The sequence below is a fragment of the Muntiacus reevesi genome, chromosome 4 (genome assembly GCF_963930625.1).
Source record: "Muntiacus reevesi chromosome 4, mMunRee1.1, whole genome shotgun sequence".
Taxonomy (NCBI): Eukaryota; Metazoa; Chordata; class Mammalia; order Artiodactyla; family Cervidae; genus Muntiacus; species Muntiacus reevesi.
In genome coordinates, this window is record NC_089252.1 from 54,798,595 (window position 1) to 54,825,278 (window position 26,684).

The following is a 26,684-nucleotide window of genomic DNA, read 5'->3' on the forward strand; positions in this document are numbered from 1 at the left end:
AGTGTAGTTTTCTGGGCTCAGTAGTCTTTATCTGAAAGGCTGCCAGCGCTGAGCTGAGCCCCAGGACCGTTGGGATGGGGAGCGAGCTCCCGGACTCAAGGAGGAGTCACAGCGTCACTGGGCGCGGCCATCTCGTGTGGGGCAGGCCCTGCACCTTGACGGCAGCATCCCTGTGGGTTCTTGGCAAGCTTGCTCGTGGTCTCAGAGTTCATAGGCTCCCAAATCTCAGGACTTGAAGTCAGATCTGCCTGAATTAGAATCTCCATGCTGACCGCTATAGTTAAGCTGCCACAATGGGAATATGGTTCCTTTTCTTTCCAGACTCTTCAAGGAGAAACCAAGTAATTGAGCACTCATCCCACATCCTACTGTTGACCCACAGACAGATATCTTGTCGTTGAACACTTCTTCTATCTGAGTCAGTGTGCTGAGCCTCCACTAAAATACAGGGCCACCCAGACAAGGCCCTGGCTCGGGTGTCTCTCGACCTTGGCTGGATGTTGGAACCCCCTAGAGAGCATTAAATACAAACACTGGCCCCAGGGTCCCGCTTGCGGAGGTTTTGACCCAGTTGGTCTGTTATGACTGGGGCTGTGGGATTGCAGAGCCACCCGGTGGTTGGCAAGGACAGCCAGGGTTTAGAATCGCTGCTCGTCTTCAGGAAGGACAGAGGCCAAGCCCCAGGAGGAAGGCAGCTCCGCCAGCTTGCAGCGAAGCCCCGCTGCTCGTGGAGTGTCCCAGGAGGAGAGCGTCCGGGGCCTTTTCCCAGCTCTGCTGAAGCCCCCTGGCTGACCGCACGGGACTCCCTCTTTTTCCTCTGCGGTGGCTCTCCTCCCAGCCAGCCCCGGCTTCTGCTGAAACACAGAAACACAACGACCATGCTTCATTCTTGGTTCGCTGTGAACAAACTTCACCGCCATGACCATCAGTCAGTTCAGTTCAGTCGCTCAGTTGTGTCGGATTCTTTGCGACCCCATGAATCGCAGCACGCCAGGCCTCCCTGTCCATCACCAACTCCTGGAGTTTACTCAAACCCATGTCCATCGGGTTGATGATGCCATCCAGCCATCTCATCCTCTGTCGTCCCCTTCTCCTCCTGCCCCCAGTCCCTCCCAGCATCAGGGTCTTTTCCAGTGAGTCAACTCTTTGCATGAGGTAGCCAAAGTACTGGGGTTTCAGCCTCAGCATCAGTCCTCCCAGTGAACACCCAGGACTGATCTCCTTTAGGATGGACTGGTTGGATCTCCTTGAGTATAGTTGTGGCTAAATAAAATCTAGCCATATGTGTGTTTAATCTCTTCCATGTTTGATGAAAATATAAAATACACAATGAAGCTTCAAGATTAAAACCTGATTTCCTAGGAGAGGGAGGGCTTAGCGGAGCTGGTTCTTTCACATGTAATTGTGGAGTATTTAACATGAAGCGGCTTCATTCCTTTGTTCTATCAAAGGTCACTGCTCATATATTTAAAATTCCTCTTTACTAAGCAGCACAGGCCCACCTAAAAATAATCTCCTTCAGCCCACACATCTTCCGCACGACAAGGCTGAGGCCCCTGAGGGTAAGGAGGTCACGCAGTTGGTTGGTGGCAGGCCAGAGCCAGACCTGTGACATCAGAAGTAATGGTAACACTCACTGAGCACTTACTGTGCTCCAGGCATCGCCCTGAGAAGCGCTGCGTGTGTTAGCCGATGTCACCATCACAGCGGTTCTGAGAGGCAGGTCCGATGACTCCCCTCTTCTTAGCAGTGGAGGAACTGACACCTCGAGAGCTGACAACATCCCAAACCTCAGCTCTTCACACTCCCCGACTTGCTTCTCTCTCGCCCCCCATCATTCCAGTATTTCTCAAGCTTGAATAATGTATGGGCCTTCTTTAAAATGGCCACAGATTCTTGAAGCCCCACAGGATTGCAGGCCCTGGACTGTGAAATACCAGCTTAAAATCAAGACAACAGCTGCCTCCTGGGAAAAGGTCTTTTAAGTGTAGCTGCAGAGTGGAGTTCTGTCTTTGTCGCTGGTGCAATGACATTCTGAGGTCATTATCACGGTGAAAACCAAACACTGAAAACTTCTTTTCCTCTTAATCTCTCTGGATCCCTGAGTCTCTGAGCTCTGGTTTGAGAAGCGCAGCTCTTCTCTGCCGTGTACTTTGATGTCAGAAAACCTCAGGGCTCAGTGCGTCTCATCAGACACTCAGTGGTGGTTAAAGGACCCGCCCTGCTCACGCGTCCGGGTCTCACTGCTGCTGACAGTCATTGACTTTAAGACGCAGGACGGCGCTCTGCTCGTCCTCGGGAACCTGTGCCAGTGCCCAGAGCGGCAGTTCTAGACGCTGAGGCAGCCTGACCGCATCCAGGCCTTGGAGCCAACCTGGGGCTGAGTCTGGACTCTGCCACTTACTGGGTGATTTGGGGCAAGTTCCCTCACCTCTGTGTGCCTTGGATTCCTCTGTAAGTAGGGATGCAGCATTACCTACCTTACAGGCGGTGCTGGGATTCGCTGAGGCGACGGAGGAGTAGCACCCGGGTGGCTCAGCTGGTTAAGAATCTGCCTGCAACACAGGAGACCCAGGTTCAGTCCCTGGGTGGGGAAGATCCGCTGGAGAAGGGGTAGGCTGCCCACTCCAGTGTTCATGGGCTTCCCTTATGGCTCAGCTGGTAAAGAATCCACCTGCAATGTGGAAGACCCCAGTTCAGCTCCTGGGTGGGGAAGATGCCCTGCAGAAGGGAAAGGCTACCCACTCCAGGATCCTGGCCTGGAAAAATCCATGGACTGTGTAGTCCACGGGGTCGCAGAGAGTCAGACACGACTGAGCAACTTTCACTCGCTCACCACTAACAGCGCTGGCGCGGGGCAGATGCTCCACGGATGTTAGCTTACGAAAGCATAATGAGCTAAGGCGTGCACGTGTGCGTGCACATGCACACACATGTGCAAACAAGCCACAAGCATGTGTGGCCATCGTGACGACAGAGGCCAGCAGCCCGCCTGCCTGGTGTCTGGGGCTCCCTTGTGCCTGGGGCGGGGGGTGTGGGGGGGCAGTGCCTGGTGGGTGAGTGGTGACAGTGTGGGCTGCCCGTGGGCGTGTGCCGTGTGCCAGACCCCTTTATGTGTGTGACCTGATGCTCCCAGCACCTGACCCTGCAGCGGTCTCCCCATTTCACGGAAGAGCCAACAGAGAGGGAAGTGACGCCTGAGGTCACAGGGCTGGCAGCTGGCAGAGGCAGGATTTGAACTCAACCCTGGGAACACGTATAATCGTTGCTCACAGAGGCCACGTGTACCTGGAGGTCTCCATGTCACCAGGGTGACTTGTGCCACCCCAGCCAAGGCCTCCAGCTGTGTAGGGGCTCTGGGTAAACGCAGCTCTTCACGCTGCACGCCAGTGACTTGCCTGACTCGGTAGAGCGTCGCTCCGCGTTGGGCTCCCAGAGCTGCGGGAGCCTGGATTCTGGCCTCAGGTCTGCGGTGCTGTCAGGGCTGAGGCTGGGACACGGCGACCTGCCGCCCGGCTGCAGGACCCACATCTGCAAAATGAGGAGACACCTGTTCAGAGGGACTGTGCGGAAAACAGAGGCGCTGCGTGCAGAAGCGTGGACTTCCTAAAATAGCGTCAGACAGCTCCGTTCGTCCTGCTGCGAGAAGTTGTGACAGCTTTCACAGTTTTGAAGCCTCGGCGTGTGTGTCAGTTACCTTGCCTGTCCCGTGTCCCTGCCCAGCATGGGTTTCTAGGATCCATGTCCGACTGTAGTAGGGAGGTTTCACAGACGATTGGAAAATTCTCTTTTCATCCCCTGCAGGGGTGGGCGGGGTCATCACTGGGTTATATTTTTTGTGCTGAGGCTTTCACAGTCCTCTTGCTGAAACACCAGGTGCCCGCTCAGGCTGAATCGAGGAGACGCAGGTGTGACACTCGTAGAGATGCTGGCTGCTCACCTCTGCTTTGTTGTCGCTTTTGCAGCTTTAATCGCCTTGACTTACCTCCGTATGAAACCTTTGAAGATTTACGGGAGAAGCTTCTCATGGCTGTGGAAAATGCCCAAGGATTCGAGGGGGTGGATTAAGCGCCCCCTGCCTCGGGGCGGTTGTTCTTCGAGCAAGTCCTGCTTGCACTTTTGCATTTGCCTGACAGACTCTGCAGAGACGCTGGCAGAGAGCAACGCGGCGAGGGGTCCTGGAGCGGAGCCCCTGCCCCCGACTTGCCCACGGCCGACAGGGAGACCCCGTCCCGGGTCGCGTTCCTGCATTTCCCACCAATCTCCAGCTGGTTGATGTGTATACTGGTTACATTTCAGGAGGACTTATTCTATTTATGTTGTGCCTCTGTAGGCCAAGCCCTTAATAAATATTTTCCATACTTTATAATGACAGCGAATGGAATTAATCACTCTACAGGTATAGTATTACAACTCATGTTTACTTTTTAAAATGATTTAGACCGATTTGCAGATTTTATTCCACTACAATTAAAGATGTCTCATGTACTTGGAAAAGTGAGCTTTTTTTTTTTTGTATTTGAACTTCATACCAGGTTTAATGGTGGTGACGTTTTTATTTTTAAAGTACTTGGAAAGCCCCACCCCCTACCGGATTAGCTATGGAAGACTGACTTCTGTCCAAAAACCTTCTGCAGACAAATACTCTAACATCAGGCATCATGACAGTTTTTTCCATGCTCAGAATGAGAACTGGACATTGCGTTTTTTTTGTTCAAATTCAGTGTAATAGCTGCAGACTGAGAGAATTGTAACATAGCATGACAAAATTTGTGTCGACTTGAAGGAATCGCACCGTTATTCCTTAGAAGTGATTACGTGTGCTGGAGCACTTTTGAGGCAGGGCTGGACTATCACTTCTCGTAAGAGAAGCTACTTAACCCTTCCCAATGCTGTACAGTCCTCCTCTTGTATTTTCCTCCTTGCGGTTGTAGTAGAGACACGTGAGTGGAACTTGGCACCAAGTGATTCGAAACTGTGGGAAGCAGACCTGGACAGTCTCCTGCTTGTATGCGTTTGCTAACGGTAGCCGAACACGCAACTTTTGTTCTAACTGCACCAATCCTGAAGGCACTTTATGTACTACGTGGAGGTCATATCTGGTTTTCTTTTTCTTTAATCATAAGCATTGAATGTGATTTCTTTTCTCTGCACACACCGTTCCGGTGCAATATCTATTGATTGTGTATCTGGCTGCTGGTGTCTACACCCTGGCTGTAAAGCTGAGCCTAGAGACCTGTCCTCACCAAGCGTTCTGTGATTTCTACTCCACTGCAAAGATTACTAGACACTTAATCTAACCGGGTTTCGTTCCCAGTGACCTGTTGCATGCTTCCATACCACGCTCTGCACGAGCTGTGTCCATCACGTGCTAGATTAAAAGGGCCGAGAAGACTTGGTTTGACGCCCTGACGCTCTCCAGCTGACCCTGCTGGGGGTGGAGGCTTCTGCAGGATTCAGGTTCTTGGCCACTTTGTTGCAGAATTGTGTTTTGAAAGGACGCCTGAGGCAGGGCAAGGGGGTCTAGCAAGCCCTTCTGTCCCCCTTAACCTGTGTTGTCCTAAACCCTCCGGTGGCCATCCAGAGAAACTGGATATATCACTTGCCAGTCATAGGTGAGACCCAAAAAGCTGTGGTCTCAGGGCCTCCGTTTAGGATCTTCCGGGCGGCTTGTGGGAAGCCACGGATGTCTGTGGTTGTGTTGTTTAACGAGGCTGCAGAGCCCCTGGCGTCTAACAGGAGGTGGAGCTCTACAGAGTTGAGGGTTGTTCCCTTGATTTTTAAAAATCCCACAGTGATCAGAAAACCTAGATGTTGAGTAATTAGAAAAACAATATTGCTCATTATTTTTACCTCTTGGTGGGATTTTGTCCCTTCAGTTGATATAACAAGTGTCACCTCCTCTTAGCCCCTTGGCTTGCTTTTTATGATTCATGTCAAAGCCTGGGAGAGCAGTGTGCTGGGATGGGTTTCATAAGTGTGCAATTATAGGGAAGAAATCCAACAATCCTTGTCAAAGAACTGGAATTCTTCTGTCATTTCATAAATTCTTAAATCAGAATGTTCACTGAATGCAAATTAGGCAAAGTACTGAAAATACGAAAGAAAACCCATTCTAAGATCATTTCTGTGCCAAGAACAGATAAGAATTATTGAAATAGACCCCCATGAATACTTGGAAGGCGGTAATTGTGAATGACAGTTCAGTTCATCTCTCCCTTAATCTGATTTCAGTGACAGCTCAGAAGTGCTGGGTTTAGAGTTTGTTTGGGGGTTTTGGCTTCCTTGAATCCAAATAAGCTTCCCCAGTTTGCAGCCACCCTCAGGGTTTCACTCCGTCTAAAACAGTCACATACCTTGTTTTCTCTTGATCGTGACGACCGCTGTCCACCCCTGTCGCACTGTACTCTCAGGAGGCAGTAAGGAAGAACAGAGGGCCTCTGCCCACCCCGCTCAGCACGCCTGGGGGTGGAAGACGCTGTCGCTGCCCCTGGATCTCTTTTAACAGTGATGCCTTTTTAGAAATGACCGGAATCCAGCTTCTCTAGGCCCCTGGAAAAGAGCCGTTACGAGCCATTTAGCCATGAGGTTAAGAAGTCAGTTCCAGAATTTGCATATTGCATGTGGTTGAAAGGTTTTTAAACATCAGCGAACCCAGTCACCTGTAAAAGTCCTGCGTGTCTCTAGTCCCCCCTCTTGTCGGCCTAACGGTGAATCTGGGGAGCCCTGCCCAGGAGGGGTTGGCTCCAGGCAGGGTCTGCTCGTGCGCCTGCCGCCTCTGCGACAGGAAACGGCGAGGCGTGGGTCTCTGCGCTCTTTTCCTTTCTCCTGAAACACGTCCCTTTACTTACCAAGGCTCCCACCAGATACTCCCTAAGGCCAGATGACAAATGCTTCCAGCAACCTGACATGGTTTGTTCCTCCCACATAAGGATGCAGGCACAGATTCTGAGAAGAATGGTTTGCAAAATATTTGAACTGCTTTCTGCATCTCACACTGTTTGACAGACAGCATGGACCGCTGCCGTGTGACCTCACCAGGTCCAAGCTGGCTCCCCTGAAAACCGGGCTATCGTGCGAAAACTACTAATTGTCCTCACAGTTACCGTTTCTCACATGACTCCACTGTTTTTCTGTCTTGATCTTGCCTCTGAAATGTCGGGATCCATAGAGAGCGCGCCTGGGTTAACCAGTCCTCACGCCCCCGCCCAGCCGTGCGCTAGGCCCCTCTTGCCTCCTCACGCTGGCCCCCCATGCCTGGCGGACCCCGGTGTCGACTCCTGCCCTGCCAGCAGGGGGCGAAGCCGCAGGGAACCGCCGCCCCGCCCCGCCCCCGGGAGGTCCTGCTCTACCTCGCAGACTTTGGGGTGCATCCTGGTAAGTCAAAACTGCCGATTTTAGGTCCAAGATGTGTTTTTTAAAATAATGCTTAATAAACTCCACTTTGTACTTTAGATTTTAAAACTGGGAAGAAAAATGTGACATACTTTGGACCACTTTTTTTTTTTTTTTAATTTATCGAAGCCTTAACGAACCGTGTATCTACATTTGCATTCACACACCCCCGCCCCCGTCCCCAGAGCGTTTTCAGTGTCTCGGAGACAAAGCTGTGGCGTTAGGATGTGAGCTTGTGCGTTTCATAGGAAAAGAGAGCTTTCTGTTGGTACAGAATCGTCCGAGAAAACCTCTCATTTAGACCTCTCCCCTTGGTTAAAGGTGTTATGTGCAGAGCGATGCATGTTTAGGACGCATGTCTCTTCACTGGTCGGTTTTGTGTTTGTATGAGTAACAGTAGACCCTCACGGCGCTGGTGACAGACCACTGTGTACAGCCTTCTCGACCTGTATCAGTGCATCTAAGCCTCATGACCGTGACCTGTGTCCACAGACATCTGTGTTCCTAAAGAAGCCACTCTGCCCCTCTCCCTCAGACTAGTTTCACCTGGATTGTCACAGTTTCCTTCATGTTAACTTTGCATAACTGTTCCTCCTTCACTACTATGTATGTAATATAGATACGAACATCTGCTGTCCAAATATATCTGTATATATTTGTATAGCATTTACGCCTACCTTGAGGAATCTGGTTTCGAAAGGGAATGAGAGGTTAGTCCCTGCTACAGTTTCCTCCAAGCTGTGTCCTGAGAATTCTGACCCTCAGAGAACCCAAGGGAGATGATGATAGAATATGCTGGTATCTCTTAGTTCAGCATCTATTATCAAACAAAACATGAAAAAAAGTGACTTTTAAGGTGAAAAGTTTCAAGCATTCCAAATGAATTCTCAGTGTTTCGTAACTTTTTATTATAACCTCACCTCCTAATACAAAGCCAAGTACTATTTGATACAGTGATTAAAAACCAAACAACTTGGAAATTTTTTAAGACATCGTCTGACTAACTGCTCATTTTCACAATCAGAATAGCTTTAAAATACAGTTGAATTTGATATAGTAAAAAACGTTTTGTTGAAGAACAAATTCCTTTTGCTTTTCGTTTTTCTTGAGAGACCTAAAGAGAAATTGTGGATTGTTTTCCTGACTTAACAAAAGAGTAATGTGACAAAATGAAGTCATTGTAAAGACGTGATGCGACTTGTCAAATATTTAATAAAGGATTGTGGAAGCTGGAACTTTTTCTACATCAAGTATTATAGGTTGTCTGTTTTAAAGCTTCTTCATGAATGCATTGTCTTAATTGTTTGGGGGGTGATATTCAAATGCCTGCAACTTTGTAGATAGTATGCTCATTTCCTTCATCTCCCTAGAAGTTCCACATCTTTAGAAACATCATTAAAGACTTCTCAGAACACATGGGTTGAGCTTAATGGGATGTACCTCTGTTCTTATCCATCTGTCTTTTATTTAAGAATTAACGACTTGATGGATTACCCAAGTGGTAATATAAAGTCCATGACTGGAGAGGCATATTTCGTCTCTGGTTTTCGTCCAACTAACCCTCAATTTATGTCCGTTAATAAGACTCAGTAATGAAGCCTAAGATGGTTCTCAGAAAGAAAATCCAGACCTCATGTCAATTCCCTGATAAAATCGGAAGTCTCCTCAAATTTTGCTCCTTCTCCTTACCTCTTGATGGCCTTAACTTGTGCCCTCAGAGACTGCCAGGAGGTAGCATCCAAGCAGGACGTAATTTCGTCGTGGTCTCCTGCTCCTTGTCTCTCTCAGTTAGCAATAGGCCGTGTCCTGCTGGAAAGACGTCGGTAGGCCTCCGAGTTCCTGCAGCCTCCTCCAGCCTCGCAGGAACGCACAGGGGAGATGTCGGCCGACAGAGCCACCCTGAACAGTGTCCATACTCAGAGAGAAACACATGATGAGTTTATATGAAATAGAGGAATAAACCATACATCACTTACACGGTTGCTGGGTTAGTAAATGCATACCCTGCTCTGAAGTCCAAGGGTGACCTAGGCACTCCTGAAACTCGAAAGCCTCCTGGTAAGAGATGATGGTAAGCCTGGGCATCTGGGAATTCTCATCACTGTGGCTGGTCCTGGGTACCATGTCTAGAGGGGCCCCTGGACGTACGAGGGCAGATTCCACTTCCCATCCCCTTGGTGCGCCCCCACCCAGAAGACGGCGCCTCTCAACACTGCGCTCCCAGAGAACCCGGACTGCGGGGTCTCTGAGTGTTCATAGGACTTGGACTGGACAGGAGAACAAAACGATGGAGGCTTTTATTGACCCAGACGGACTCCTTCCTCAGGAGACTACAGGATCCCGGGCCCACCTGGGGGACACCTGCTGGTGGGAACTGAGGAAGTTCAGAACCAAGGTTCCCTTTGTAGGACTGACCGCAGGCCAGCCTGGGGAACAGGTCAAGTGGCCCGAAATCAGCCTGTCCCCTTCCTGCAACCCTGGGCTGTGCCTCCTTCCCTTTCCCAACCAAGCCCAAGTCCATCCTGGCAGCAAGTCACAGGGTGAGCTTGACTGGAAAGCAGTGGAGAGGCTGCCCCCTGCCTCCGAGCGAAGTGGCATCTCCCCTCGGAGATGGGACCCCCTGGACACCCAGGGCTTCAGAGAGTAGGTCAGAGGCTTCTTCCCTCGAGTCCCAGCCCAAGCCTGGCCCCCGCACTCAAAGCAGCAGACCCTGGCGCCTCTGGGTCCGCCTGCTGCACTTTTATCTTGAAGCCTGAGCTGCCTGCTTTATCTGAGTCCCCTCCTTGGCTGGATGTCCGGCCCACTTACCCTTCGGTGCCTCTCCACAGGTCCATGGGGCACCATCGCCTGCGGCTCTGCAGCCTTGGGGCCTCGCTGGCTGCGGGAACAGACACAGCCTTGGAGAGGGAGTCGGGGACCTGATGGCAGGAGGGGAGGGCACACGGTTCCTCCGCGAGCCCTTGCGCTCACCTCGCCCAGTGCTCAGGGAAAGCCTTCTCTTCTCTGCGGGAGAAGTTCACTTGCAGACAGCCCGTTTGGAAGGGGTGAGGGTCGTGCAGGAAGGAAACCCGCAGCCAGGGAAAGTCAGGTCTCGCTGTGATTAAAGGGAAATCATACATTCTGGCAACTTCTAAGCAGTCCCGCACTGTGGGAGTTTCACATACACTTCCCAGAATGAAGTTACCAGTTTTCAACCCTGCGTGGCCTTGTTCAGACGGAAGAGCAAGACCAGCTAAAGGCAGACCGTAAGCTCACCACGCTTTAATCACACGATTGCCAAATGTTTGATCCAGAAGGACCTTGGCCGCGTGAGTCCCCAGTTCTTGCCCTTGCTTCCTCCCCGGGTGCCCCGTGCAGTTGGCCTCACTAGCCCTCGGGGGCGGCCCTGCAGAGACCCAGGATGATGGCCGTGGGAACCGAAGACCCCCAGGGAAGGGCCGATCAGCTTCTCACACTGCCCCGTGGGTCCCTGGGGGCTGGTGTGACCTCTCTGACCCCATCTCTGCCCTCTAGCAGTTTGTCTACACAGAGGGGCCGCTCGCCACCAGGCCCAGGGGAGAGAGGAGAGCCACCGATGCCTAGCTGGAAATGGGCAGCCGCCCTCAGCCTCAAGGCCACCCCTCCCTGGCGAGGCCAGGCCCAGGGTCAAGGTCAGACCCTCAGCATCCCACTTTGGGTGGGAAACCTGGGTTGTCAAGGGAACCGTGCAAACACATCAAGCTGGTCTCACTCTTCCAAAACCCTCACGGCGGAGCAGAGTGCAGGGGGGTCCATGGGGGGCAGAGGACCAGAGCACAGGTGGGTGCCAGGGGTACCCCAGGCAGCCTCCCGCCTCCGAGCCGGGCCACCAGGATGGTGTAAAAAACTTCACTCAACCTCAAGCAGTATGATCCCAGCCAGGAAGAGGCTGTGGTCAACATCCTTAGGAAACCGTCTCTTGCTGGCAGGGGCCAGAGCCCTCCACCACCCCGGGTGTCCCCGCAGCCTCCCCAAAACGCAGGAGGAGCCCTCGAGCAGGGTAGGGGCCCCGCAGCACTGGGCGCAGAAGTTGCTTGTGGGAATCGGGGCCACTGCACAACTGGGCTTCCCGGGCGGCTCAATGGTGAAGAGTCCCCCTGCCAAAGCAGGAGACACAGGTTCCATGCCTGATCTGGGAGGAGCCCCTGGAGGAGGACATGGCAACGCACCCCAGTGTCCAGACCTGGGGAATCCCAGGGACAGAGGAGCCTGGCGGGCTCCAGTCCAGGGGGTCACAGAGTCAGACACGAGCGAGCAACAGCATAGCCACCACCCCGGCGCACGCCCTCCTGTCTGCTCGGTGAACTCGAGGGTTGGGAGGTGAGGGCTGGTCCCAGACGCCCCTCCAGCCATTGCCTGCCTCAGGAGCCTCCGCAGCCCCCAGGCAGGGGGAGGGACGGCCAGTGTAAGGGTGTGCAAGAGGATGAGGGCCAGAGGGACAGACCACCCTCCACCCGCTCCCAGCCGCACGGCCACAGCCAACCACAGAGGAGCTGGGAAGTGGGGCCGGGGACAAGCAGCCTTCAGCGCCTCTTTGCAGAATGGACCTCCGCTTCGGAGAGTGGCCTTCCCGCCATTTGCCAAGCTTCCACGGTCTCCGATTCCCTCTCTCGGGATAGCAGTACTACTGCTCACCGTAAATCTCAGTCTAATAAGGTAGATATTGTCGCCGCCAGCTTACACACGAGGAATCGGACCAGGAGGCCCAGAGTCTTACAGAGGACAGATCTGAACCCAGATGGTTTGGCTCAAAGCCTCCCGTCAGCCACTCACTCTGGCCCATCCTCCCCCCCTGCACCAAACCTCCTCTCCGAGGGAAGAGCCCAGACACTCATTCACACTAAGATGCACATGACTGATCACACCAAATGCATGACCCGTTCTAGATGTTCTTACAAACTCCAAGGTGAGGCCTAGACAAACCAACAGGAGTAAGGACTGACCTGATGGCATCTGTGTGAAAGTCATCCAGTCGTGTCCAACTCTTTGCAGCCCCTTGGACCCATGGAATTCTCCAGGTCAGAGCACTGGAGTGGGTAGCCTTTCCCTTCTCCAGGGCATCTTCCCAACCCAGGAATTGAACCAGGGTCTCCTGAACTGCAGGTGGATTCTTTACCAGCTGAGCTATCAGGGAAGCTCACAGCAGGCTGAGTGGAAGCGGGCTTTTGAGGGCAAAGACTCTGCTTCAAGCCATAGTGTCCAACATATCCGGAGACGTTACGGTTTAGTCGCTCAGTCGTGTCCGACTCTTTGCGACCCCATGGACTGTACCCGCCAGGCTCCTCTGCCCATGGGACTCTCCAGGCAAGAAGACTGAGTGTTGCCATGGCCTTCTCCAGGGGATCTTCCTGACCCAGGGATCAAACCCGTGTCTCCTGCATCTTCTGCACTGGCAGGAGGGTTCTTCACCCCCAAGCCACCTGGGAGGCCCCACTCAAGGAACCCCTCTACCTGCAAAGACAGCCTTCTCCAGGGGCAGCCCCAGGACAACACTGCCTCTCTGCCCCAGCACAGAGCTCTCTCCACCTTCGAAAGCAAGGGCCCTACATTTTCCAGATCCAGGGGCAACACGAACATTGCTTAGTCCAACAGAGGTGACGGGCCGCAGAGACCTGGAGACAGGGGGCTGGGTTCTCTACCCTCGGGAACTATCTGATGGAGCGCCAGGATGCACATTTTTTAAAAGGTGTTTCTGTTGGATAAACATAAGCTAATCGCTAAAATCCTTTAATACTATTTTGGTGGAGAGTTTGGGATTTGTCTTTCGAATTCTAGTTTTGGGGCTCTCTTACAAATTAGAAGAGCGCCTCTGACACTGGGGTCCTCTCCCCTCTGACCCCCAGCCTCTCCCCGCTCTGGCCCGCCCCCGTCTTGCCTCTGTGTAGCCTGTATTTCCTCAGAAGATCTTTGCTTGTTCATCAGCTGAGGTTATCAGGGGACATGCCCTCCCCATCCCAAGGCGTAGTCAAATAAAAGTCAGGCCTTTGAACTCCAGGCCCCAGTTAAAAAGTAACAGACTGGGTACTGGGTCAATAAGCGGCAAATATTAGCTGTAGAGGCCGGAGCACCGTGACCTTGGGAAATGCGCTGCCGCTCATCCTGTGTCCCCGGCGATGGCCGCCTGTCCTGGAGGTCCGGGACACTTACGGACCCAGGCGACCTGGAGCCAGTCATTCTTTTTGCTCTGCAAGTTGAACGTGGAAGCCACCAGCCCTTAAAATTTGCTCCCAGACCACTCCACTGGCCTGGACGGCCGCCATAGCAAGGCACAGGCCCACTTCCCTCTCCCCCTTTCCCAGCTGCCCGACCCTCTGGCCAGCCCGCCTCCAGCCCAGCTCTGATCACACCGCCGGGCTGGTCACTGTGTCCACGACTTGCCCGTCAGCCCCTGCGTGGTGCTCAGGCCCGTGCAGGGCGCCTGGGCAGCAGGACAGGCCTCCAGGGGGTCGCCCCCAACACCGCCTTCCCAGTCTTCAGCCTGCACTGTTCCGTGGCAACCATTTCTGCTCGCTTGAAACTCGATCCTGATTTCCGTGACATGTTCCCCTCCTGGCTGTTCTTTGCTTCTTAGGCTACGCTCCTCATGCAGGTGTTTCCCAATAATTCATCCCTGGTGTCCTCTCTCTCGCTCTCTCCTCCCCACCTCCCCTGTGGCTTAAAGTCATCACCACCACACGAGCAGTGACCAGATCACCCTCAACCCTTCCCTGCAACACTCCTGGACCTCCTCGTGGGATCCCCCAGGTCACTCAGACTCACAGAGCTCCAGGTTAGGCTCCCACTGCTTCCAGACTTCAATTCTTAAGAGTCTTTAGCATTCTGTTCTGGTGTCTTCCAAGCATCCACCCTGAGGCTTTAACTGTGACCTTTCGCAAGGCCTTGCTCCCCAGGTCCAAAGAGGGAAAGAGCTCAGCTTTCCATTCACTCATCCATCCATAAACATGCCACCATGCGCCACACACTTGTAGCAACTGGAAATATAACCATTCAAAACAAAAATCCTTCCCTCCAATAAATACACATTCTAGTAGAGGCAGAGAGACAATCAATGTATAAATAAGTAAACAGTGCGCTGCATTAAACGTTGGTGGAAACAAGGAAAGCAAACGGAAGGAGGAGATGGCGTGGGAGGATGGAAATCTGGACAGAACGGACTTCCCTGGGGGTCCAGGGGCTAGGACTCTGCTCTTCACTGCAGGGGGCACAGTTTCGATCCCTGGTCAGAGAACTAAGATGCTTCATGCCAGGCAGAGGGGCCAAAAAATAAATTAGTCACAGTGGCTCAGGATAAAGATCTCAAGGAGGTAAGAGTGAGTCGTGGCCACTTGGGGAGGACCACGTGGACACAAGGAGCAGCGAACACAAAGGCCCCAAGAAGGGCTGGGATCCAAGGGCAAGGCCTTTCTGGAACATGCTAACATCGAGCCAGCGGTTGGACCTTCCAACTGAGGAAGGTGAGCACGAAGTAGAATGCAGAAGCTCGGGGAGATGTCTAGGCTGGAGATAGCAACTTCAGCGCCATCAGCTTGTGGATGGAATATCCAGCGGAGTCTGAGAAGGTGGGATTCCCAGACTGCTGGCTGAGACAGTCAGGAGAGGAGGAGGGGCAGGGAGGCGGGAGGAGAGCAGGGCCCATGCAGTCTCAGCAGCGGGAAGGTGGCTTGGCGAGGGCGAGGAGGCACGTGTCTGGTGCTGCTGGCAACGAGGGACTCACCAGGCACCTCCGAAGGGGAGGTCTTGGTGGAATTGGGGAGCAGAGGCCCGACCCACCCGCTGGGGCTCCGCAGAGGGGGCAGGGCAGGGCAGGGCAGGGCAGGGCAGGGCAGGGCAGGGCAGGGCAGGGCAGGGCGGGGCGGGGCTGGGGCGCGCGTGCGTGCTCCCCCCCGCAGCGGCTTGCTCCCCTCCAGGCCCACCCCGCGCCTTACAGCCTCGGGAACTTCAGCCCAAGTCGTGATGACGACCTCCCAATCACACCCCACTCCGCCCTTCTCCCCTCTCTCTCAGTCCAGTGTGCACACAGCCCTAATCATCGCCCTCCACGGCGGAAATCCATCAAGGCTGCCAGTGTCAGCTCATGAACGGCTAAGCCCCTTAGCCAAGCACTCCAGGCCAGTGATGAGCAGGTCCCTGACTCAGTTTCCCTCCCTGCCCCCTCTTCCCTCAAACAGACAAGCCCCCCCATGTGCACATTCCACATTCAGTCCTTCCTTCTTGCCTCTGCTCACGCCATTCTCTTCTGGGAATGACCTCCCCCATGTCCAAATCTACCTAAAATTCAGAGAGCATCTCAGATGTCCCTTCCTCCAGGGAGCCTTTCCTGATTCCCTCCAACCCAATGAAGTTTCATCTCTCTTCTGAACCTACAGCACTCTGCCCCGTTCTGCTTCTTGCTGTGGTTCCTTGTATAATTGCTGTCTTCCTCCTCATCACCGTAAGCACCCTGAAAGCATAGGTTACATCAATGCTCCCTGTCCCTTGGCTGCTTAATAAGGCTGGGCCGGAGGGAACTGGTTAGGTGCCTGGGGAAGCAGGGTGATGCTGCAGGTTCCAGAGAGCTTGGAGGTCATCTGTGGGCTTCAGCTGGGAGGCCCCTCACTGCTCCCCGCCTTGGTCCACTCCTGAGTAATAATCAAACCGGTCAGGCGAACAAGCATCGTCCACTTCACAACCCTGACGAGGGACCCCAGACCCAGCTGACCGTGAGAAAGTCATCTGGGGCTTCTAGTGAAAGAACAAGACAGGAGACAAGCAGACGGTCAGCAAAAGGCCCTGAAGCTGCAGGAAAGGACCTGCTCAGAGCTGTGCTGCCTCGGCCCGGGTGCTCTGGCGCCTGCCGACTCTCTTTGCAGCCTAAAAAAACAGCAAGTAAACACAGTGGCTTTTTCACTCTGCTTTTCATCCTCCCTGGGGTTTTCAAGCCTCGTAGATCAGCAACACTTCAGTTCAAGAGATGGCGGTTTCCCTGGAGACCTTCAGGTACCTGAGCCGCACGTGACCGTCTCAGCAGAGACGCAGGGCAGATGCTCCCTGGTGCCTGTCCAGCCACGTCCTGGAGGGGTTGGCGCGGGGCGTGGGAGGCCGCCTCTACATTTGGAGAAGGAAGTGACCCGGCCGAGGTGAGGGAGAGAGAAGCTGCAAACGAGGGTTCTATATAAATATATGTCACACCTTATGTAATGGGCCTCCCAAGTGACTGCGTGATAAAGAATCTGCCTGCCAGTGCAGGAGATGCAGGAGACTCAGGTTCGATCCCTGGGTCAGGAAGATCCCCTGGAGGAGGAAATGGCAACCCACTCCAGTATTCTTGCCTGGAAAATCCCATGGACAGAGGAGCCTGGTGGGCTACAGTCCATGGGGTTGCAAAAAGTCAGACACTATTTAGCAACTAAACAAAAACAACAAACCTTATGTGATGCCGCCAGTACAGGGTAGGGTAATACACTGCCAAACCCTTTAACATTTCTACAGCCAAGCATGTGAAGGCACACGCTAAATGGAATAAACACTATAAATAGCCTCACGTCAGTTCAGGTCAGGTTTTTGCCATCTGACAAGGTTTTGTCCCAAATGGGATTGCTTCACCTTTATAAAAAATGAATTTGAAATGGCAGATAAGGGCTTGTGACTCTGCCTAGAGGTCAGTGTCTGTCAAAAATTCAGGTAAGGATCTACAGATTCAGTGCAAGCTGTATCAAAATTCCAGTGGCATATTTCATAGAACTAGAATAAATAATCCTAAAATGTGTGGAGAAACACGCCAAAGATCCTGAACAGCCAAAACAATCTTGAGAAAGAAGAACCAAGCTGGAAATATCACACTCCCTGATTTCACACATAAAGCTACAGTGACCAAAACAGTGTGGTGCTGGTACACACACGATCAGTGGAACCCACACGTCTGGGGTGATTAACCTACAGCGGAGGAGGCAAGAATGTACCGTGGAGAAAGAACACACACCACGGACTCCAGTAAATGGTGTTGGGAAAGTGGACAGCCCCGTGCCAAAGGGCGAAACGAGACCTCTCTCTCAGGCCACACGCAAAAATCACCTCAAAATGGAATAAAGACTCGAATGGAAGACCTGAAACCATAAAAACCCTAGAATAAAACAGGCATTGTACTCTTTGATATCAATCTTGGCAATAATTCTCTGGATATGTCTCTTCAGGCAAGGGAAACAAGAGCAGAAATAAACAAATAGGGCCAAAAAAACAAAAATAAAATGCATCCACACAGCAAAGGAAACTATCACCCAAAAAGGAGGTAACCTATTGAATGGGAGAAGATATTTTCAAGTTGTATATCTGTCTAGGGGTGAATATCCAAAATATATAAAGAAATCATACAACTCACCAAAATACCAGCTAATCCAGTTTTAAAAATGGGCAGAGGATCTGAATACACATTTTTCCAAAGAAGATATGCACATGACCAATAGACACATGAAAACATATTCAGTACCAGTGATCATTAGGAAAATGCAAATCAGAACCACAATGGCGTATCACCTTAGTTTTGTTAGAATGGCTTTTATCAAAAAGATAAAAAGCAGCGAGTGTTGGAGAAGCTATGGAGAAAAGGGGACCCTTGTAGACAACTGAAATTATAAATTGGTGTGGCCACGTTGGGAAACAGTGTGGAGATTCCCCAAAAGGCTAAGAATAGAACCACCATTTCATCCACCTATCCACTTCTGGGTATTTATCTAAAGAATTTGAGAACACTGATTCAAAAAGATGCTTGTACCACTATGCCCACTGCAGCCTTATTTATAATACCAGGGTATGGAACAAACCGACATGTTCACTGATGGGTGGAATGTTAGTCATAAAAAGTGAGATCTTGCCATCTGTAATCATGTGGAGGGACCTTGAGGGTATTATGCTAAATAAAATACCCTAGGGTTTCACTCATATGTGGAATCTAAAACAAGCACACAAAAAAAACATGAACAAAATAAAAAACCCTTATAGATAAGAAGAAAGATTGGTGGTTACCAGAGGGACAGAGGACTAGGCGATGGGTGAAAGGGGTGAAGGGAGTCAATTTCCTGGTGGCGGGTGGTAACTAGACTTCTGAGACTGATGCTCTGTAAGGTATAGATGTCAAACTCCAAGGCCATATACATTAAAAGAAAAAAAAAAAGAATTCCTAGAAGAGCGATCACTTGAACTGAAACTCAAAAGATCAGCTGGTGCAGAGGGAGACCTTCGTAGCACCCACCAGACACGCCACCTGCAAAGCCTCGAGCAACCTGGCAGCTAGCGCCAGGGCCACGGGCAGGGGCTCCTACTGCCCAGGCAGGAGAGGCGGGCGCAGCAGGGACCCAGCACCGCTGACCGCCTGCCTCCGATTCACCTGGGGCCGGCGCAGCAAATAAAAACCCTGGGCTCTCACCCGAAGCTCTCAGAAAATGGAGCCCTGTGATCTCCACTTAATAAGTTCTCCCAGAGACTCTCATTCACGGCGAAGTTTCAGAACCTGATTCATTTGAAACACCTGATGTGCCAGGGGGTGTTCTAAGCTGCTTTAGAATCATGAACACATTCGATCCTCCAAATACCCTTACTAGGTAAGTTATTATCACCGTTGTGCAGGTGGGGAAATCAAGATACACAGAAGATTAATTTAAAAAAAAAACAAAAACTTCATCCAAGATCATGGAGCCAATAAGGCATAGATCAGGTGGTCTGGTTTCAGAGTTCGTGCTTTAATCCCATGCTTCCTTTGCATTGCTTTGGGCACCTCTGCTCCATCTGCAGTCACAGCAAATCTGGGGCTCTGGGCAACTTGGAGTGGATGACACATCCCTGAAGCGGCCCTGTGCCCCCAGGGACAGACCACGCACGCAGCTGTGTCAGGGGAGGAGGAGAGCTGTGGCCTTTCACCCCTGGGGGCTGGAAACCACCGAGAAAAGTTGACCAGTTTGCAATGAGCCTTTTGGCCCTGGGGTTCAAAGCCCACGTTCCTCTCCTTTTTTATCTGTGTTGTCGATACCTGTTTCAATAGCTTCTGTTTGAGGACATGGAGCCAGAGAGCTGGAATCGGGGCTTGGAGCAGCCTGACCGGATGGCCAAGCCTGCCGAGCAACCCGCCCTCTCCTTGTGTCAATTCCAAAAGGCAGGGTTTGGAAATCAAGTCAACAGAGAGTGTCTCTTCATCTCCACACAAACAGCCATCCCGCGGTGTTTGGAGAGTGTTGGGCAAGGCCGGACCGAGCGGGGTCAGGGAAAAAGTCAATTTTGCCTTTAAATCTCTAAAGCCAGGTTCTGGTCTCCACGCTTCCATCACACGCCTGCAGCTCACATCAGAAAGAAAACGCTCCAGGCTTCTGCATCTGCCCCTCCCTGATCCACCCACCTGTGAACTACCGTGGGCATCAGAGAATGTCCTGGAACATTCTGCCTTTCCCCTCACACTAAGCAGAAAGTCTCGCTGCACAGACCGTCACCAAGCAACCTCTATTTGATGGCCCTGGAGTTCTTGTTCAAGGACAACTGCTCTCTAACTTAAGCCAGTAAAGAAAGCACTGGAATCACACCCGAAGCAAGAGAAATGGCCAAATGCCACGGGTCGGCATAGCAACCATCTACTCAGAGGAGCTTAGAAATGGAACAGTAGGAAGTGCTTGTTCCAAACCCCTTGCTTTACAGACAAGGAAACAAAGGCTCAGAGCGGGGAGGTGTCTTGCCCGAAGCATCTGGCTCTCAAGGGGAGAGGGTACCTCTGAGCCCACTCACCCCACACAGCCTCTTGTCATTTGTCTTCAGATTTTCCCAGTTCACATTCTCAGCCATCCATTCAGCCTTTTATTTCTTCTCTGGGGCATCTTCTATGGGCCAGTGAGGGGCTAGACCCTGGAGATGAACCAGTAGCATAGAGCTCAAGGAAGAATTCTTTGTGGTTTCCCCTCCCTTCCTCCCTCATCCCTACAGAAATGGTGCTGGGGGGAATTCCCCGGTGGTCCATTGGCTAAGACCCCACGCTCCCAATGCAAGAGGCCCCCTTGTTCGATCCCTGGTCAGGGAACCAGATCCCACATGCCACAATTGAGACCGGGCACAGCCAGATACATATTTCTTTTAAAAAAGAAATTTGAAGCCACAATTTTAAAAAGAAAACAGAAGGAATAGCACTGGCCGCGGTGTCGCCCTTAGCCCCTGAGAGCAGCAGCCCTGGGGCTGAGCTCCACACGTGGGGAGGGAGAAAAGCCACCCCAAGGGAATCAAATTCTGTAGCCCAAGTTGGGAGGCACCACTTGAGTCACAGGCCCCAATTCCACCCGCTGCGGCTCCCAGGAGCCCCGTTCCTGGGAACGAGGGATGGGAGAGAGGGTATCCGAGCACCGTCACAGCTGCCCCCCCACCTGCTCCAAAGGAGGCCAGTACCACCTGCCAGCGAAAGACTCCCCGAAGCAAGAAGCCTTCCCGCAGAGCGAGCTGCGGGTGGTGGCAACAGAAAGCCACAAACGCGCACGGGGTCAACACGGCGGGGCCAGCTCTTGGGAGCTGCTCTCGCCTCTAAGGGACTTGACTCAGGAATGCACGGAGGGCCCAGCAGCAGCTCTGGGTGATGAATCCGGGATGTGTGTGCAAGGGCGGTCAGAAAGCCGCGGGCCGCTTCCCATAGGATCATCGAGAAGGTTCACCAGAGTCAGGAAATAAACCAGGGAAGGAGTGGGGTTCTGTAAGAGCCTCGCTCTCCCACTGAACGCAATCTGTCACTCCAAATGACTCATGCACCGACGGGAAAGACTAAAAATATTCGAGCCCGACATTTGCATCTATTAAATCATCATTTTGTCACACATGGCTGTAAACTGGGTTTTCTAAAGGTTACTGCGAATTGTCTGCCTCTGCGGCTGGGTATCTGTGGGCTTCAAAATCAGCTCCAGGGCAGGGGATGATCAGAAAGGCTCAGTGGGCGTCAGCCCACTGTTTATTTGTGGCAGCAGTGACCCCAGGATTTCTGACCAGCGAGGGGAGAGTGCCTGGTGATGTGGCCTGCCCTTTGCTGAGCCGGCCCGGTGGCCAGTAGAGCCGCTGTGTTCCAAGCTCTGGAAAGCAACTGACTTCTCCTTGCTTCTTTTAAATGGTCATCAGGTTTTCTTCTAGGCATTCAAGGTGATACAGGTTTGGCTGTGGCTTCTCAGGAGGTGTCACCCAGGACAGATCAGTGAATTCAGAGGCCCTCGTCCTGTAAGTTACACCCTGGCCCATGTCACAAGCAAACACAGGGCCCTGCCTGGCAACCCGCCCTCTGCTCAGCCGCGTGGTGCAGAGAAGCCCAGACAGCCTCAAAGGCAACAGCAGGAGTGTTTCTGCCCCAGAGACACAGAGGGAGAGGACGTGCTAAAGAGCCAGGCAGGGGGAGGAAGTACTGTGTGGAGGACTGTCCTCCTTGCAGAAATGGACACAGTGAAAGGAAACCTCACACACACACACACGCCCCCCCAGGCTGAGCCCGCCACGCTCAGGTCATCAGCAAGGGGAACCCCCTGGGTCTGGGACCCACAGCTTCTGGCTGCCAAAGGGCTTGATTCTAAGTCAGGACGATGGTCCCAGAGGCAGAGGCTGCTTTCAGACATGTGCTCTGTGACGTTCACCTCTCAGAGATGAGAATTTACCCGCAGACTGACTCAAACCAGCTTCCCAGGTGGTGCTAGCAGTAAAGAACTCGCCTGCAAAGCAGGAGACATAAAAGATGAGCATTCCATCCCTGGGTCAGGAAGATCCCCTGGAGGAGGGCATGGCAACCCACTCCAGTATTCCTGCCTGGAGAATCCCATGGACAGAGGAGCCTGGCGGGCTACAGTCCGGGGTCACACAGTCGGACATGACCCTTAGCACGGTGCTGTAACTCACACCAGACACACAGCTCGAGGAGGAGAGAGAGACTTAGGTGGCAGCATTGTTTGAACTCGAGAAAAGATGAATGAATCTGGGGACCATTTTAGACAAGTTCCGTGCACTCTTACAAGGGACGTACAGAGCCGGAAGGAGTTGATCGAGAACTCAGGTCACGGAGTGTCAACATAGCCTTTCTCTTCTTCCCTCACCGCGTCTCTGCTTTCACCCAGCCTACGTATAATCTCCCTTTCATTGTTGTTCAGTCGCTAAGTCACATCTGGCTCTTTGTGACCCCAGGGACTGCAGCGCTCCAGGCTTCCCTGGCCTCCACCACCTCCTGGAGTTTGCTCCAAGGCATGTCCATTGAGTGGGGAGCTCTCTTCACCGTCCCTTTATGCCGGCTTGGGCGGGCTTCGCAACTTTCCGTTTGTGACACGTGCGCTGTTCTCTGTGAAACTCCAGCCTCATTAATGACTCGTGCCCCCTCCCTCCAGCCCCAGGAGCGGGGCCCTTGAGGCCTCTCCTGGCGTCCTCCTCCCCCTCCGTGTCCTGGTTTGGAGGCTGGAGCAGAAGCGGCTGGCAGAGTCCTCTCTCCCCGACCACCCATTCGAGCCCGGGGTCCCTGTCTCTGCGCCAGTGGGGGAGGGGTCTCTGGAGATCCTGTGGTCTCTGACTGCTTGGTGAGTGTGGCTTTCAGGGCAATGGGGTCTGGCCTCACCCTGGGCCCCTGGCGCTGCGCCAGGGATGGCTGCCTCGTCTCCTGCTGGCCCAGACTGGAGGGGGCACACCCCTAAGCCCCTCCCTGAGCACAGGGGGCCCGGCCCCCACGTCTCCTGTCTGAGCCTCATTGCAAAGTTCACGGAAAGCTCAGGTGGGTCCTCTTGGAACCCACTGTGGCCCAGGGAACTGGGAGGGTGAGGCCGTCCTCCCTTCCTTCCCAGGCACGGCCCCTCTACCCTGCGGGGCCCTGACACCCAGCCCGCCTTTCCACAGCTGCTGGAGGGCTTGTCAAGCTGTCTGCTCTCTCCTGGGAGCTGTCTGTCCTGTGGCTCACGAGCACCAGGTTCGTCACCCGGCAGGCCCCCTCCCGTCAGCGAGCCTCACGATGCTTCCTGGGGCTGGCTTCCCCGTCCGCCCACTTGGCCTGGGGTGGGGGGCAGTATGACTTCTCCCCAGGTACCGTGTGCACCACCAAGCTGGCCCCTTGTCTCCTTCCAGCCCCAGGGCTCGCCCCACACAGGCCAGGGCGGGGGCAGCGGGGGTGAGGGGTGATTCCTCTGAGGAGGTGCCAGGAAGCCGATGGGACCCCCCCTTCAAGCACCTGGACCCCTGGTATTGGTCATTGACAGCTCTGGGCCTTGGTTGCGATTACAGAGCAATAGGAAAAGTTCCACATAGCATCCTATTACTCAGCCAAGGAAAGAGGCTCTCCACGTACTGATACTGAGTGATCTGAAAGACATGCTGTGAGATGAAAGAGCAAGGTTCAGAATATTTTGGCCCCAACTTGTGTTTTAAAGATGGTTATGATGCACACATGTGTGTCCCCGTTCACAGTCCGTACAAGAAACAACGGTTGCCTTGGGGTTGGGGGCTGCAGTCTCACTTCTCACCGAAGGCTCCATGAACGGATCAGAGCAGGCATTCAATAGAGGCAACCCCCTGCCCTGGGCTGAGAAGGGAGAGAGAAGGCCCAGTGAAACATGCCGTCACATCCATTTAGCAAAAGAAAGAAATAAGCAAGATAGAGCTGCGGTGGGCATCACCAGTGCGTGGTGCATGCCAAAGAGAAAGGGGCGTAGATACAGCAAGGGGAAAGCCACATGGTACTTTCACAAAAATAAATCCGCTGGTCATGCATCACCAGTTTCTAAAGAGGAGGAGAGGCAGCTTCCAATAAAAGATGCTGTGATTAAACATCCTCAAGAGAAAGAGGAAAAAACAAGAGGCAACATAGTGGAGGCGTGGAGAAATGACTGTATCCAGAACTTTGGACACAGGTCTTTTTTTTCTAATTGAGGTAAGCTGCGGTTCACGGGGTCGCAAAGTCCAACACAACTGAGCGACTGAACTGAACTGAACTGAACACTGGTTTGAAACATCGAGTTTCATGTGTGCAACATCCTATTTCTACTTCTGCTACCCTAGGGTGTGCTCTCCAAAACCTGTGTTTCCATCCATCGCTACATAGTGGCTCCCCTTATCCATTTCACCCTTTCCCACCCCGCTCCATCACCTCTGGTAAATCACTACTCTGGTCTCTGTATCTGCATGTTGGTTTTTGTTTGGTCTGGCTTATTCATTTTGTATTTTGCTTTTTATATTCCATTTATGATTGAAGTCATGGAGTGTTCATTTTTCTCCATCTGACTTACGGTTTTTCCCTGGTGGCTCAGTGGTTAAGCCTCTGCCTACAAGTGTAGAAGATTCAGGTTCGATCTCTGGATTGGGAAGATCCCCTGGAGAAGGAAATGACAATCCACTCAAGTCTTCTTGTCTGGAGAATCCCATGGACAGAGGAGCCTAGTGGGCTACAGTCCATGTGGTCACAAGAGAGTGAGACACGACTTAGCAACTATAAACGACATCATCTGTCTTATTTCTCTTAGCATAATACCCTCAAGGTCCAGCCATACTTTTGCAAATGACAAGATTTCATCTTTTCATGGCTGAGTGGTATTCCATTGTACACAGATATACCACACATTTTTTATCCATTCATCTGTTGATGGACACTTAGGTTGTTCCCATGTCTTGGCTAATGTAAAGAAGGGTTCATCTTGTCTTTTGGAATGAGTGTTTTCACATTCTTTGGTAAATACTCAGGAGTGGCATGGCTGGATCATGCAGCAGTTCTATTCTTCATATTTTGAGGAATCTCCATACTGTTTTTCCTAACGGCTGCACCAATGTACATTCCCACCAACAGTGGAGGAGCCTTCCCTTCTCTCCATATCCTCTCCAGCACTTGTTATTTCTTGTCTCTTTTACAATAGCCAATCTAACAAGTTGAAGTGATCTCACTGTAGCTTTGAGACTCCTGAGAGTCCCTTGGACTGCAAGGAGATCAGATCAGTCAATCCAAAAGGAAATCAGTCCTGAATACTCATTGGAAGGAATTTTGCTGAAGCTGAAGTGCCCATACTTTGGCCACCTGATGTGAAGAGCCAGCTCATTAGAAAAGACCCTGATGCTGGGAGGGATTGGGGGCAGGAGGAGAAGGGGACGACAGAGGATGAGATGGTTGGATGGCCTCGCTGACTTAATGGACATGAGTTTGAGCAAGCTCCAGGAGACGGCAAAGGACAGGGAAGCCTGGTGTGCTGCAGTCCATGGGGTCACAAAGAGCTGGACATGACTGAGCGACAGAACAACAACAATAGTTAGTGACGTTGAGCATTTTTTCACGTGCCCATCGGCCAGCTGTACACCTTCTTAGGAAAAATGTCTATTCAGCTTCTCTCCCCATTTTTTCAATCTGGTAGTTTTCACTGTTGAGTAGGGGACAGGCTTTGGTCCCATACTCATGGATGGGTTAGTTAGTTGTACGAGGCCTCATGTAAACATCACAGCTACTGAGGTGGGGGTGCTATTATTACACCAGCCCCACTTTGCGGATGTGGACACCTGCGTCAGAAAGCTGCCTTAGTCAGTCACACAACCCGTCAGTGGCAGAGGGGCCCAGGCTCAATTTTTCTCATATTGTGAGTGATTCTTCCTTCTACACACATTTCCAGAAACTCCAGACCTTGAAGGGAACCATTAGAGTACCATGAAAACTTCCGTTTATTGATGCCACTGGGCGCCGCATGCACACTGCAAGGACCCCTCCCCAGCACGCACTAGGTCTGCCCTCTGACCTTATTATTACTTCAGTGTTGAACCTTGGGGATGGAAGACCAGCACCAGAAGGGTGAGATCTTCGACTGCCTGACCCTTCTCCTTTCTGTTTCTGACTGAGACTGTGGTCAATTTGTCTACACTGAAGTGCTATTGGATAAATGGGCTACCCTGTCAGCCAAGATGTTGAACTTTATTGGGACCTTTGGAGATGAAGTCTTAGCTGAGGGGTCTCTACCGCTCAGACCCCAAGGCACCATTTTCCTTCCCCTGGCAACCATCATGAGCAGTTTCTCAGACACCCTTCTAGACAAACAAGGACACAGTTCACCCCTTCCCTGCGTTTACCGAAATGGAAAGAGGTTACACACGCCGCTGCATACACTGCTTCCTTCACTTCATAAAACTTTAAAGTTGTTCTAAGAGTTTTTTAAAGAACAGACTTTTGAAATTGTTTTATCAGTTTTGTTTAAAAAAAAAAAAAACCCCACACACTTCTCATGATTTTGATGGCTCTAGAATATTTTGCTCTGTAAAGATATCCTATGTTAATTTGATATTTCTAATAGATATTTGATATG

The 26,684-nt window shown here is 52.1% G+C and overlaps 1 protein-coding gene across 7 annotated transcripts in view; it reads left to right on the forward strand.

Annotated features, from left to right (window-relative positions):
• NEDD4L (NEDD4 like E3 ubiquitin protein ligase) overlaps nucleotides 1-4,497 on the forward strand; it is a 360,734-nt gene extending 356,237 nt beyond the window's left edge. For all 7 annotated transcript variants that reach the window (XM_065932817.1, XM_065932818.1, XM_065932820.1 and 4 more), the window contains one exon: nucleotides 3,966-4,497. In XM_065932817.1, the coding sequence (XP_065788889.1) occupies nucleotides 3,966-4,068 (103 nt within the window). In that variant the 3' untranslated portion in view covers nucleotides 4,069-4,497. The remainder of the gene's footprint in view (nucleotides 1-3,965) is intronic.
• Nucleotides 4,498-26,684: the final 22,187 nt, after the last annotated feature.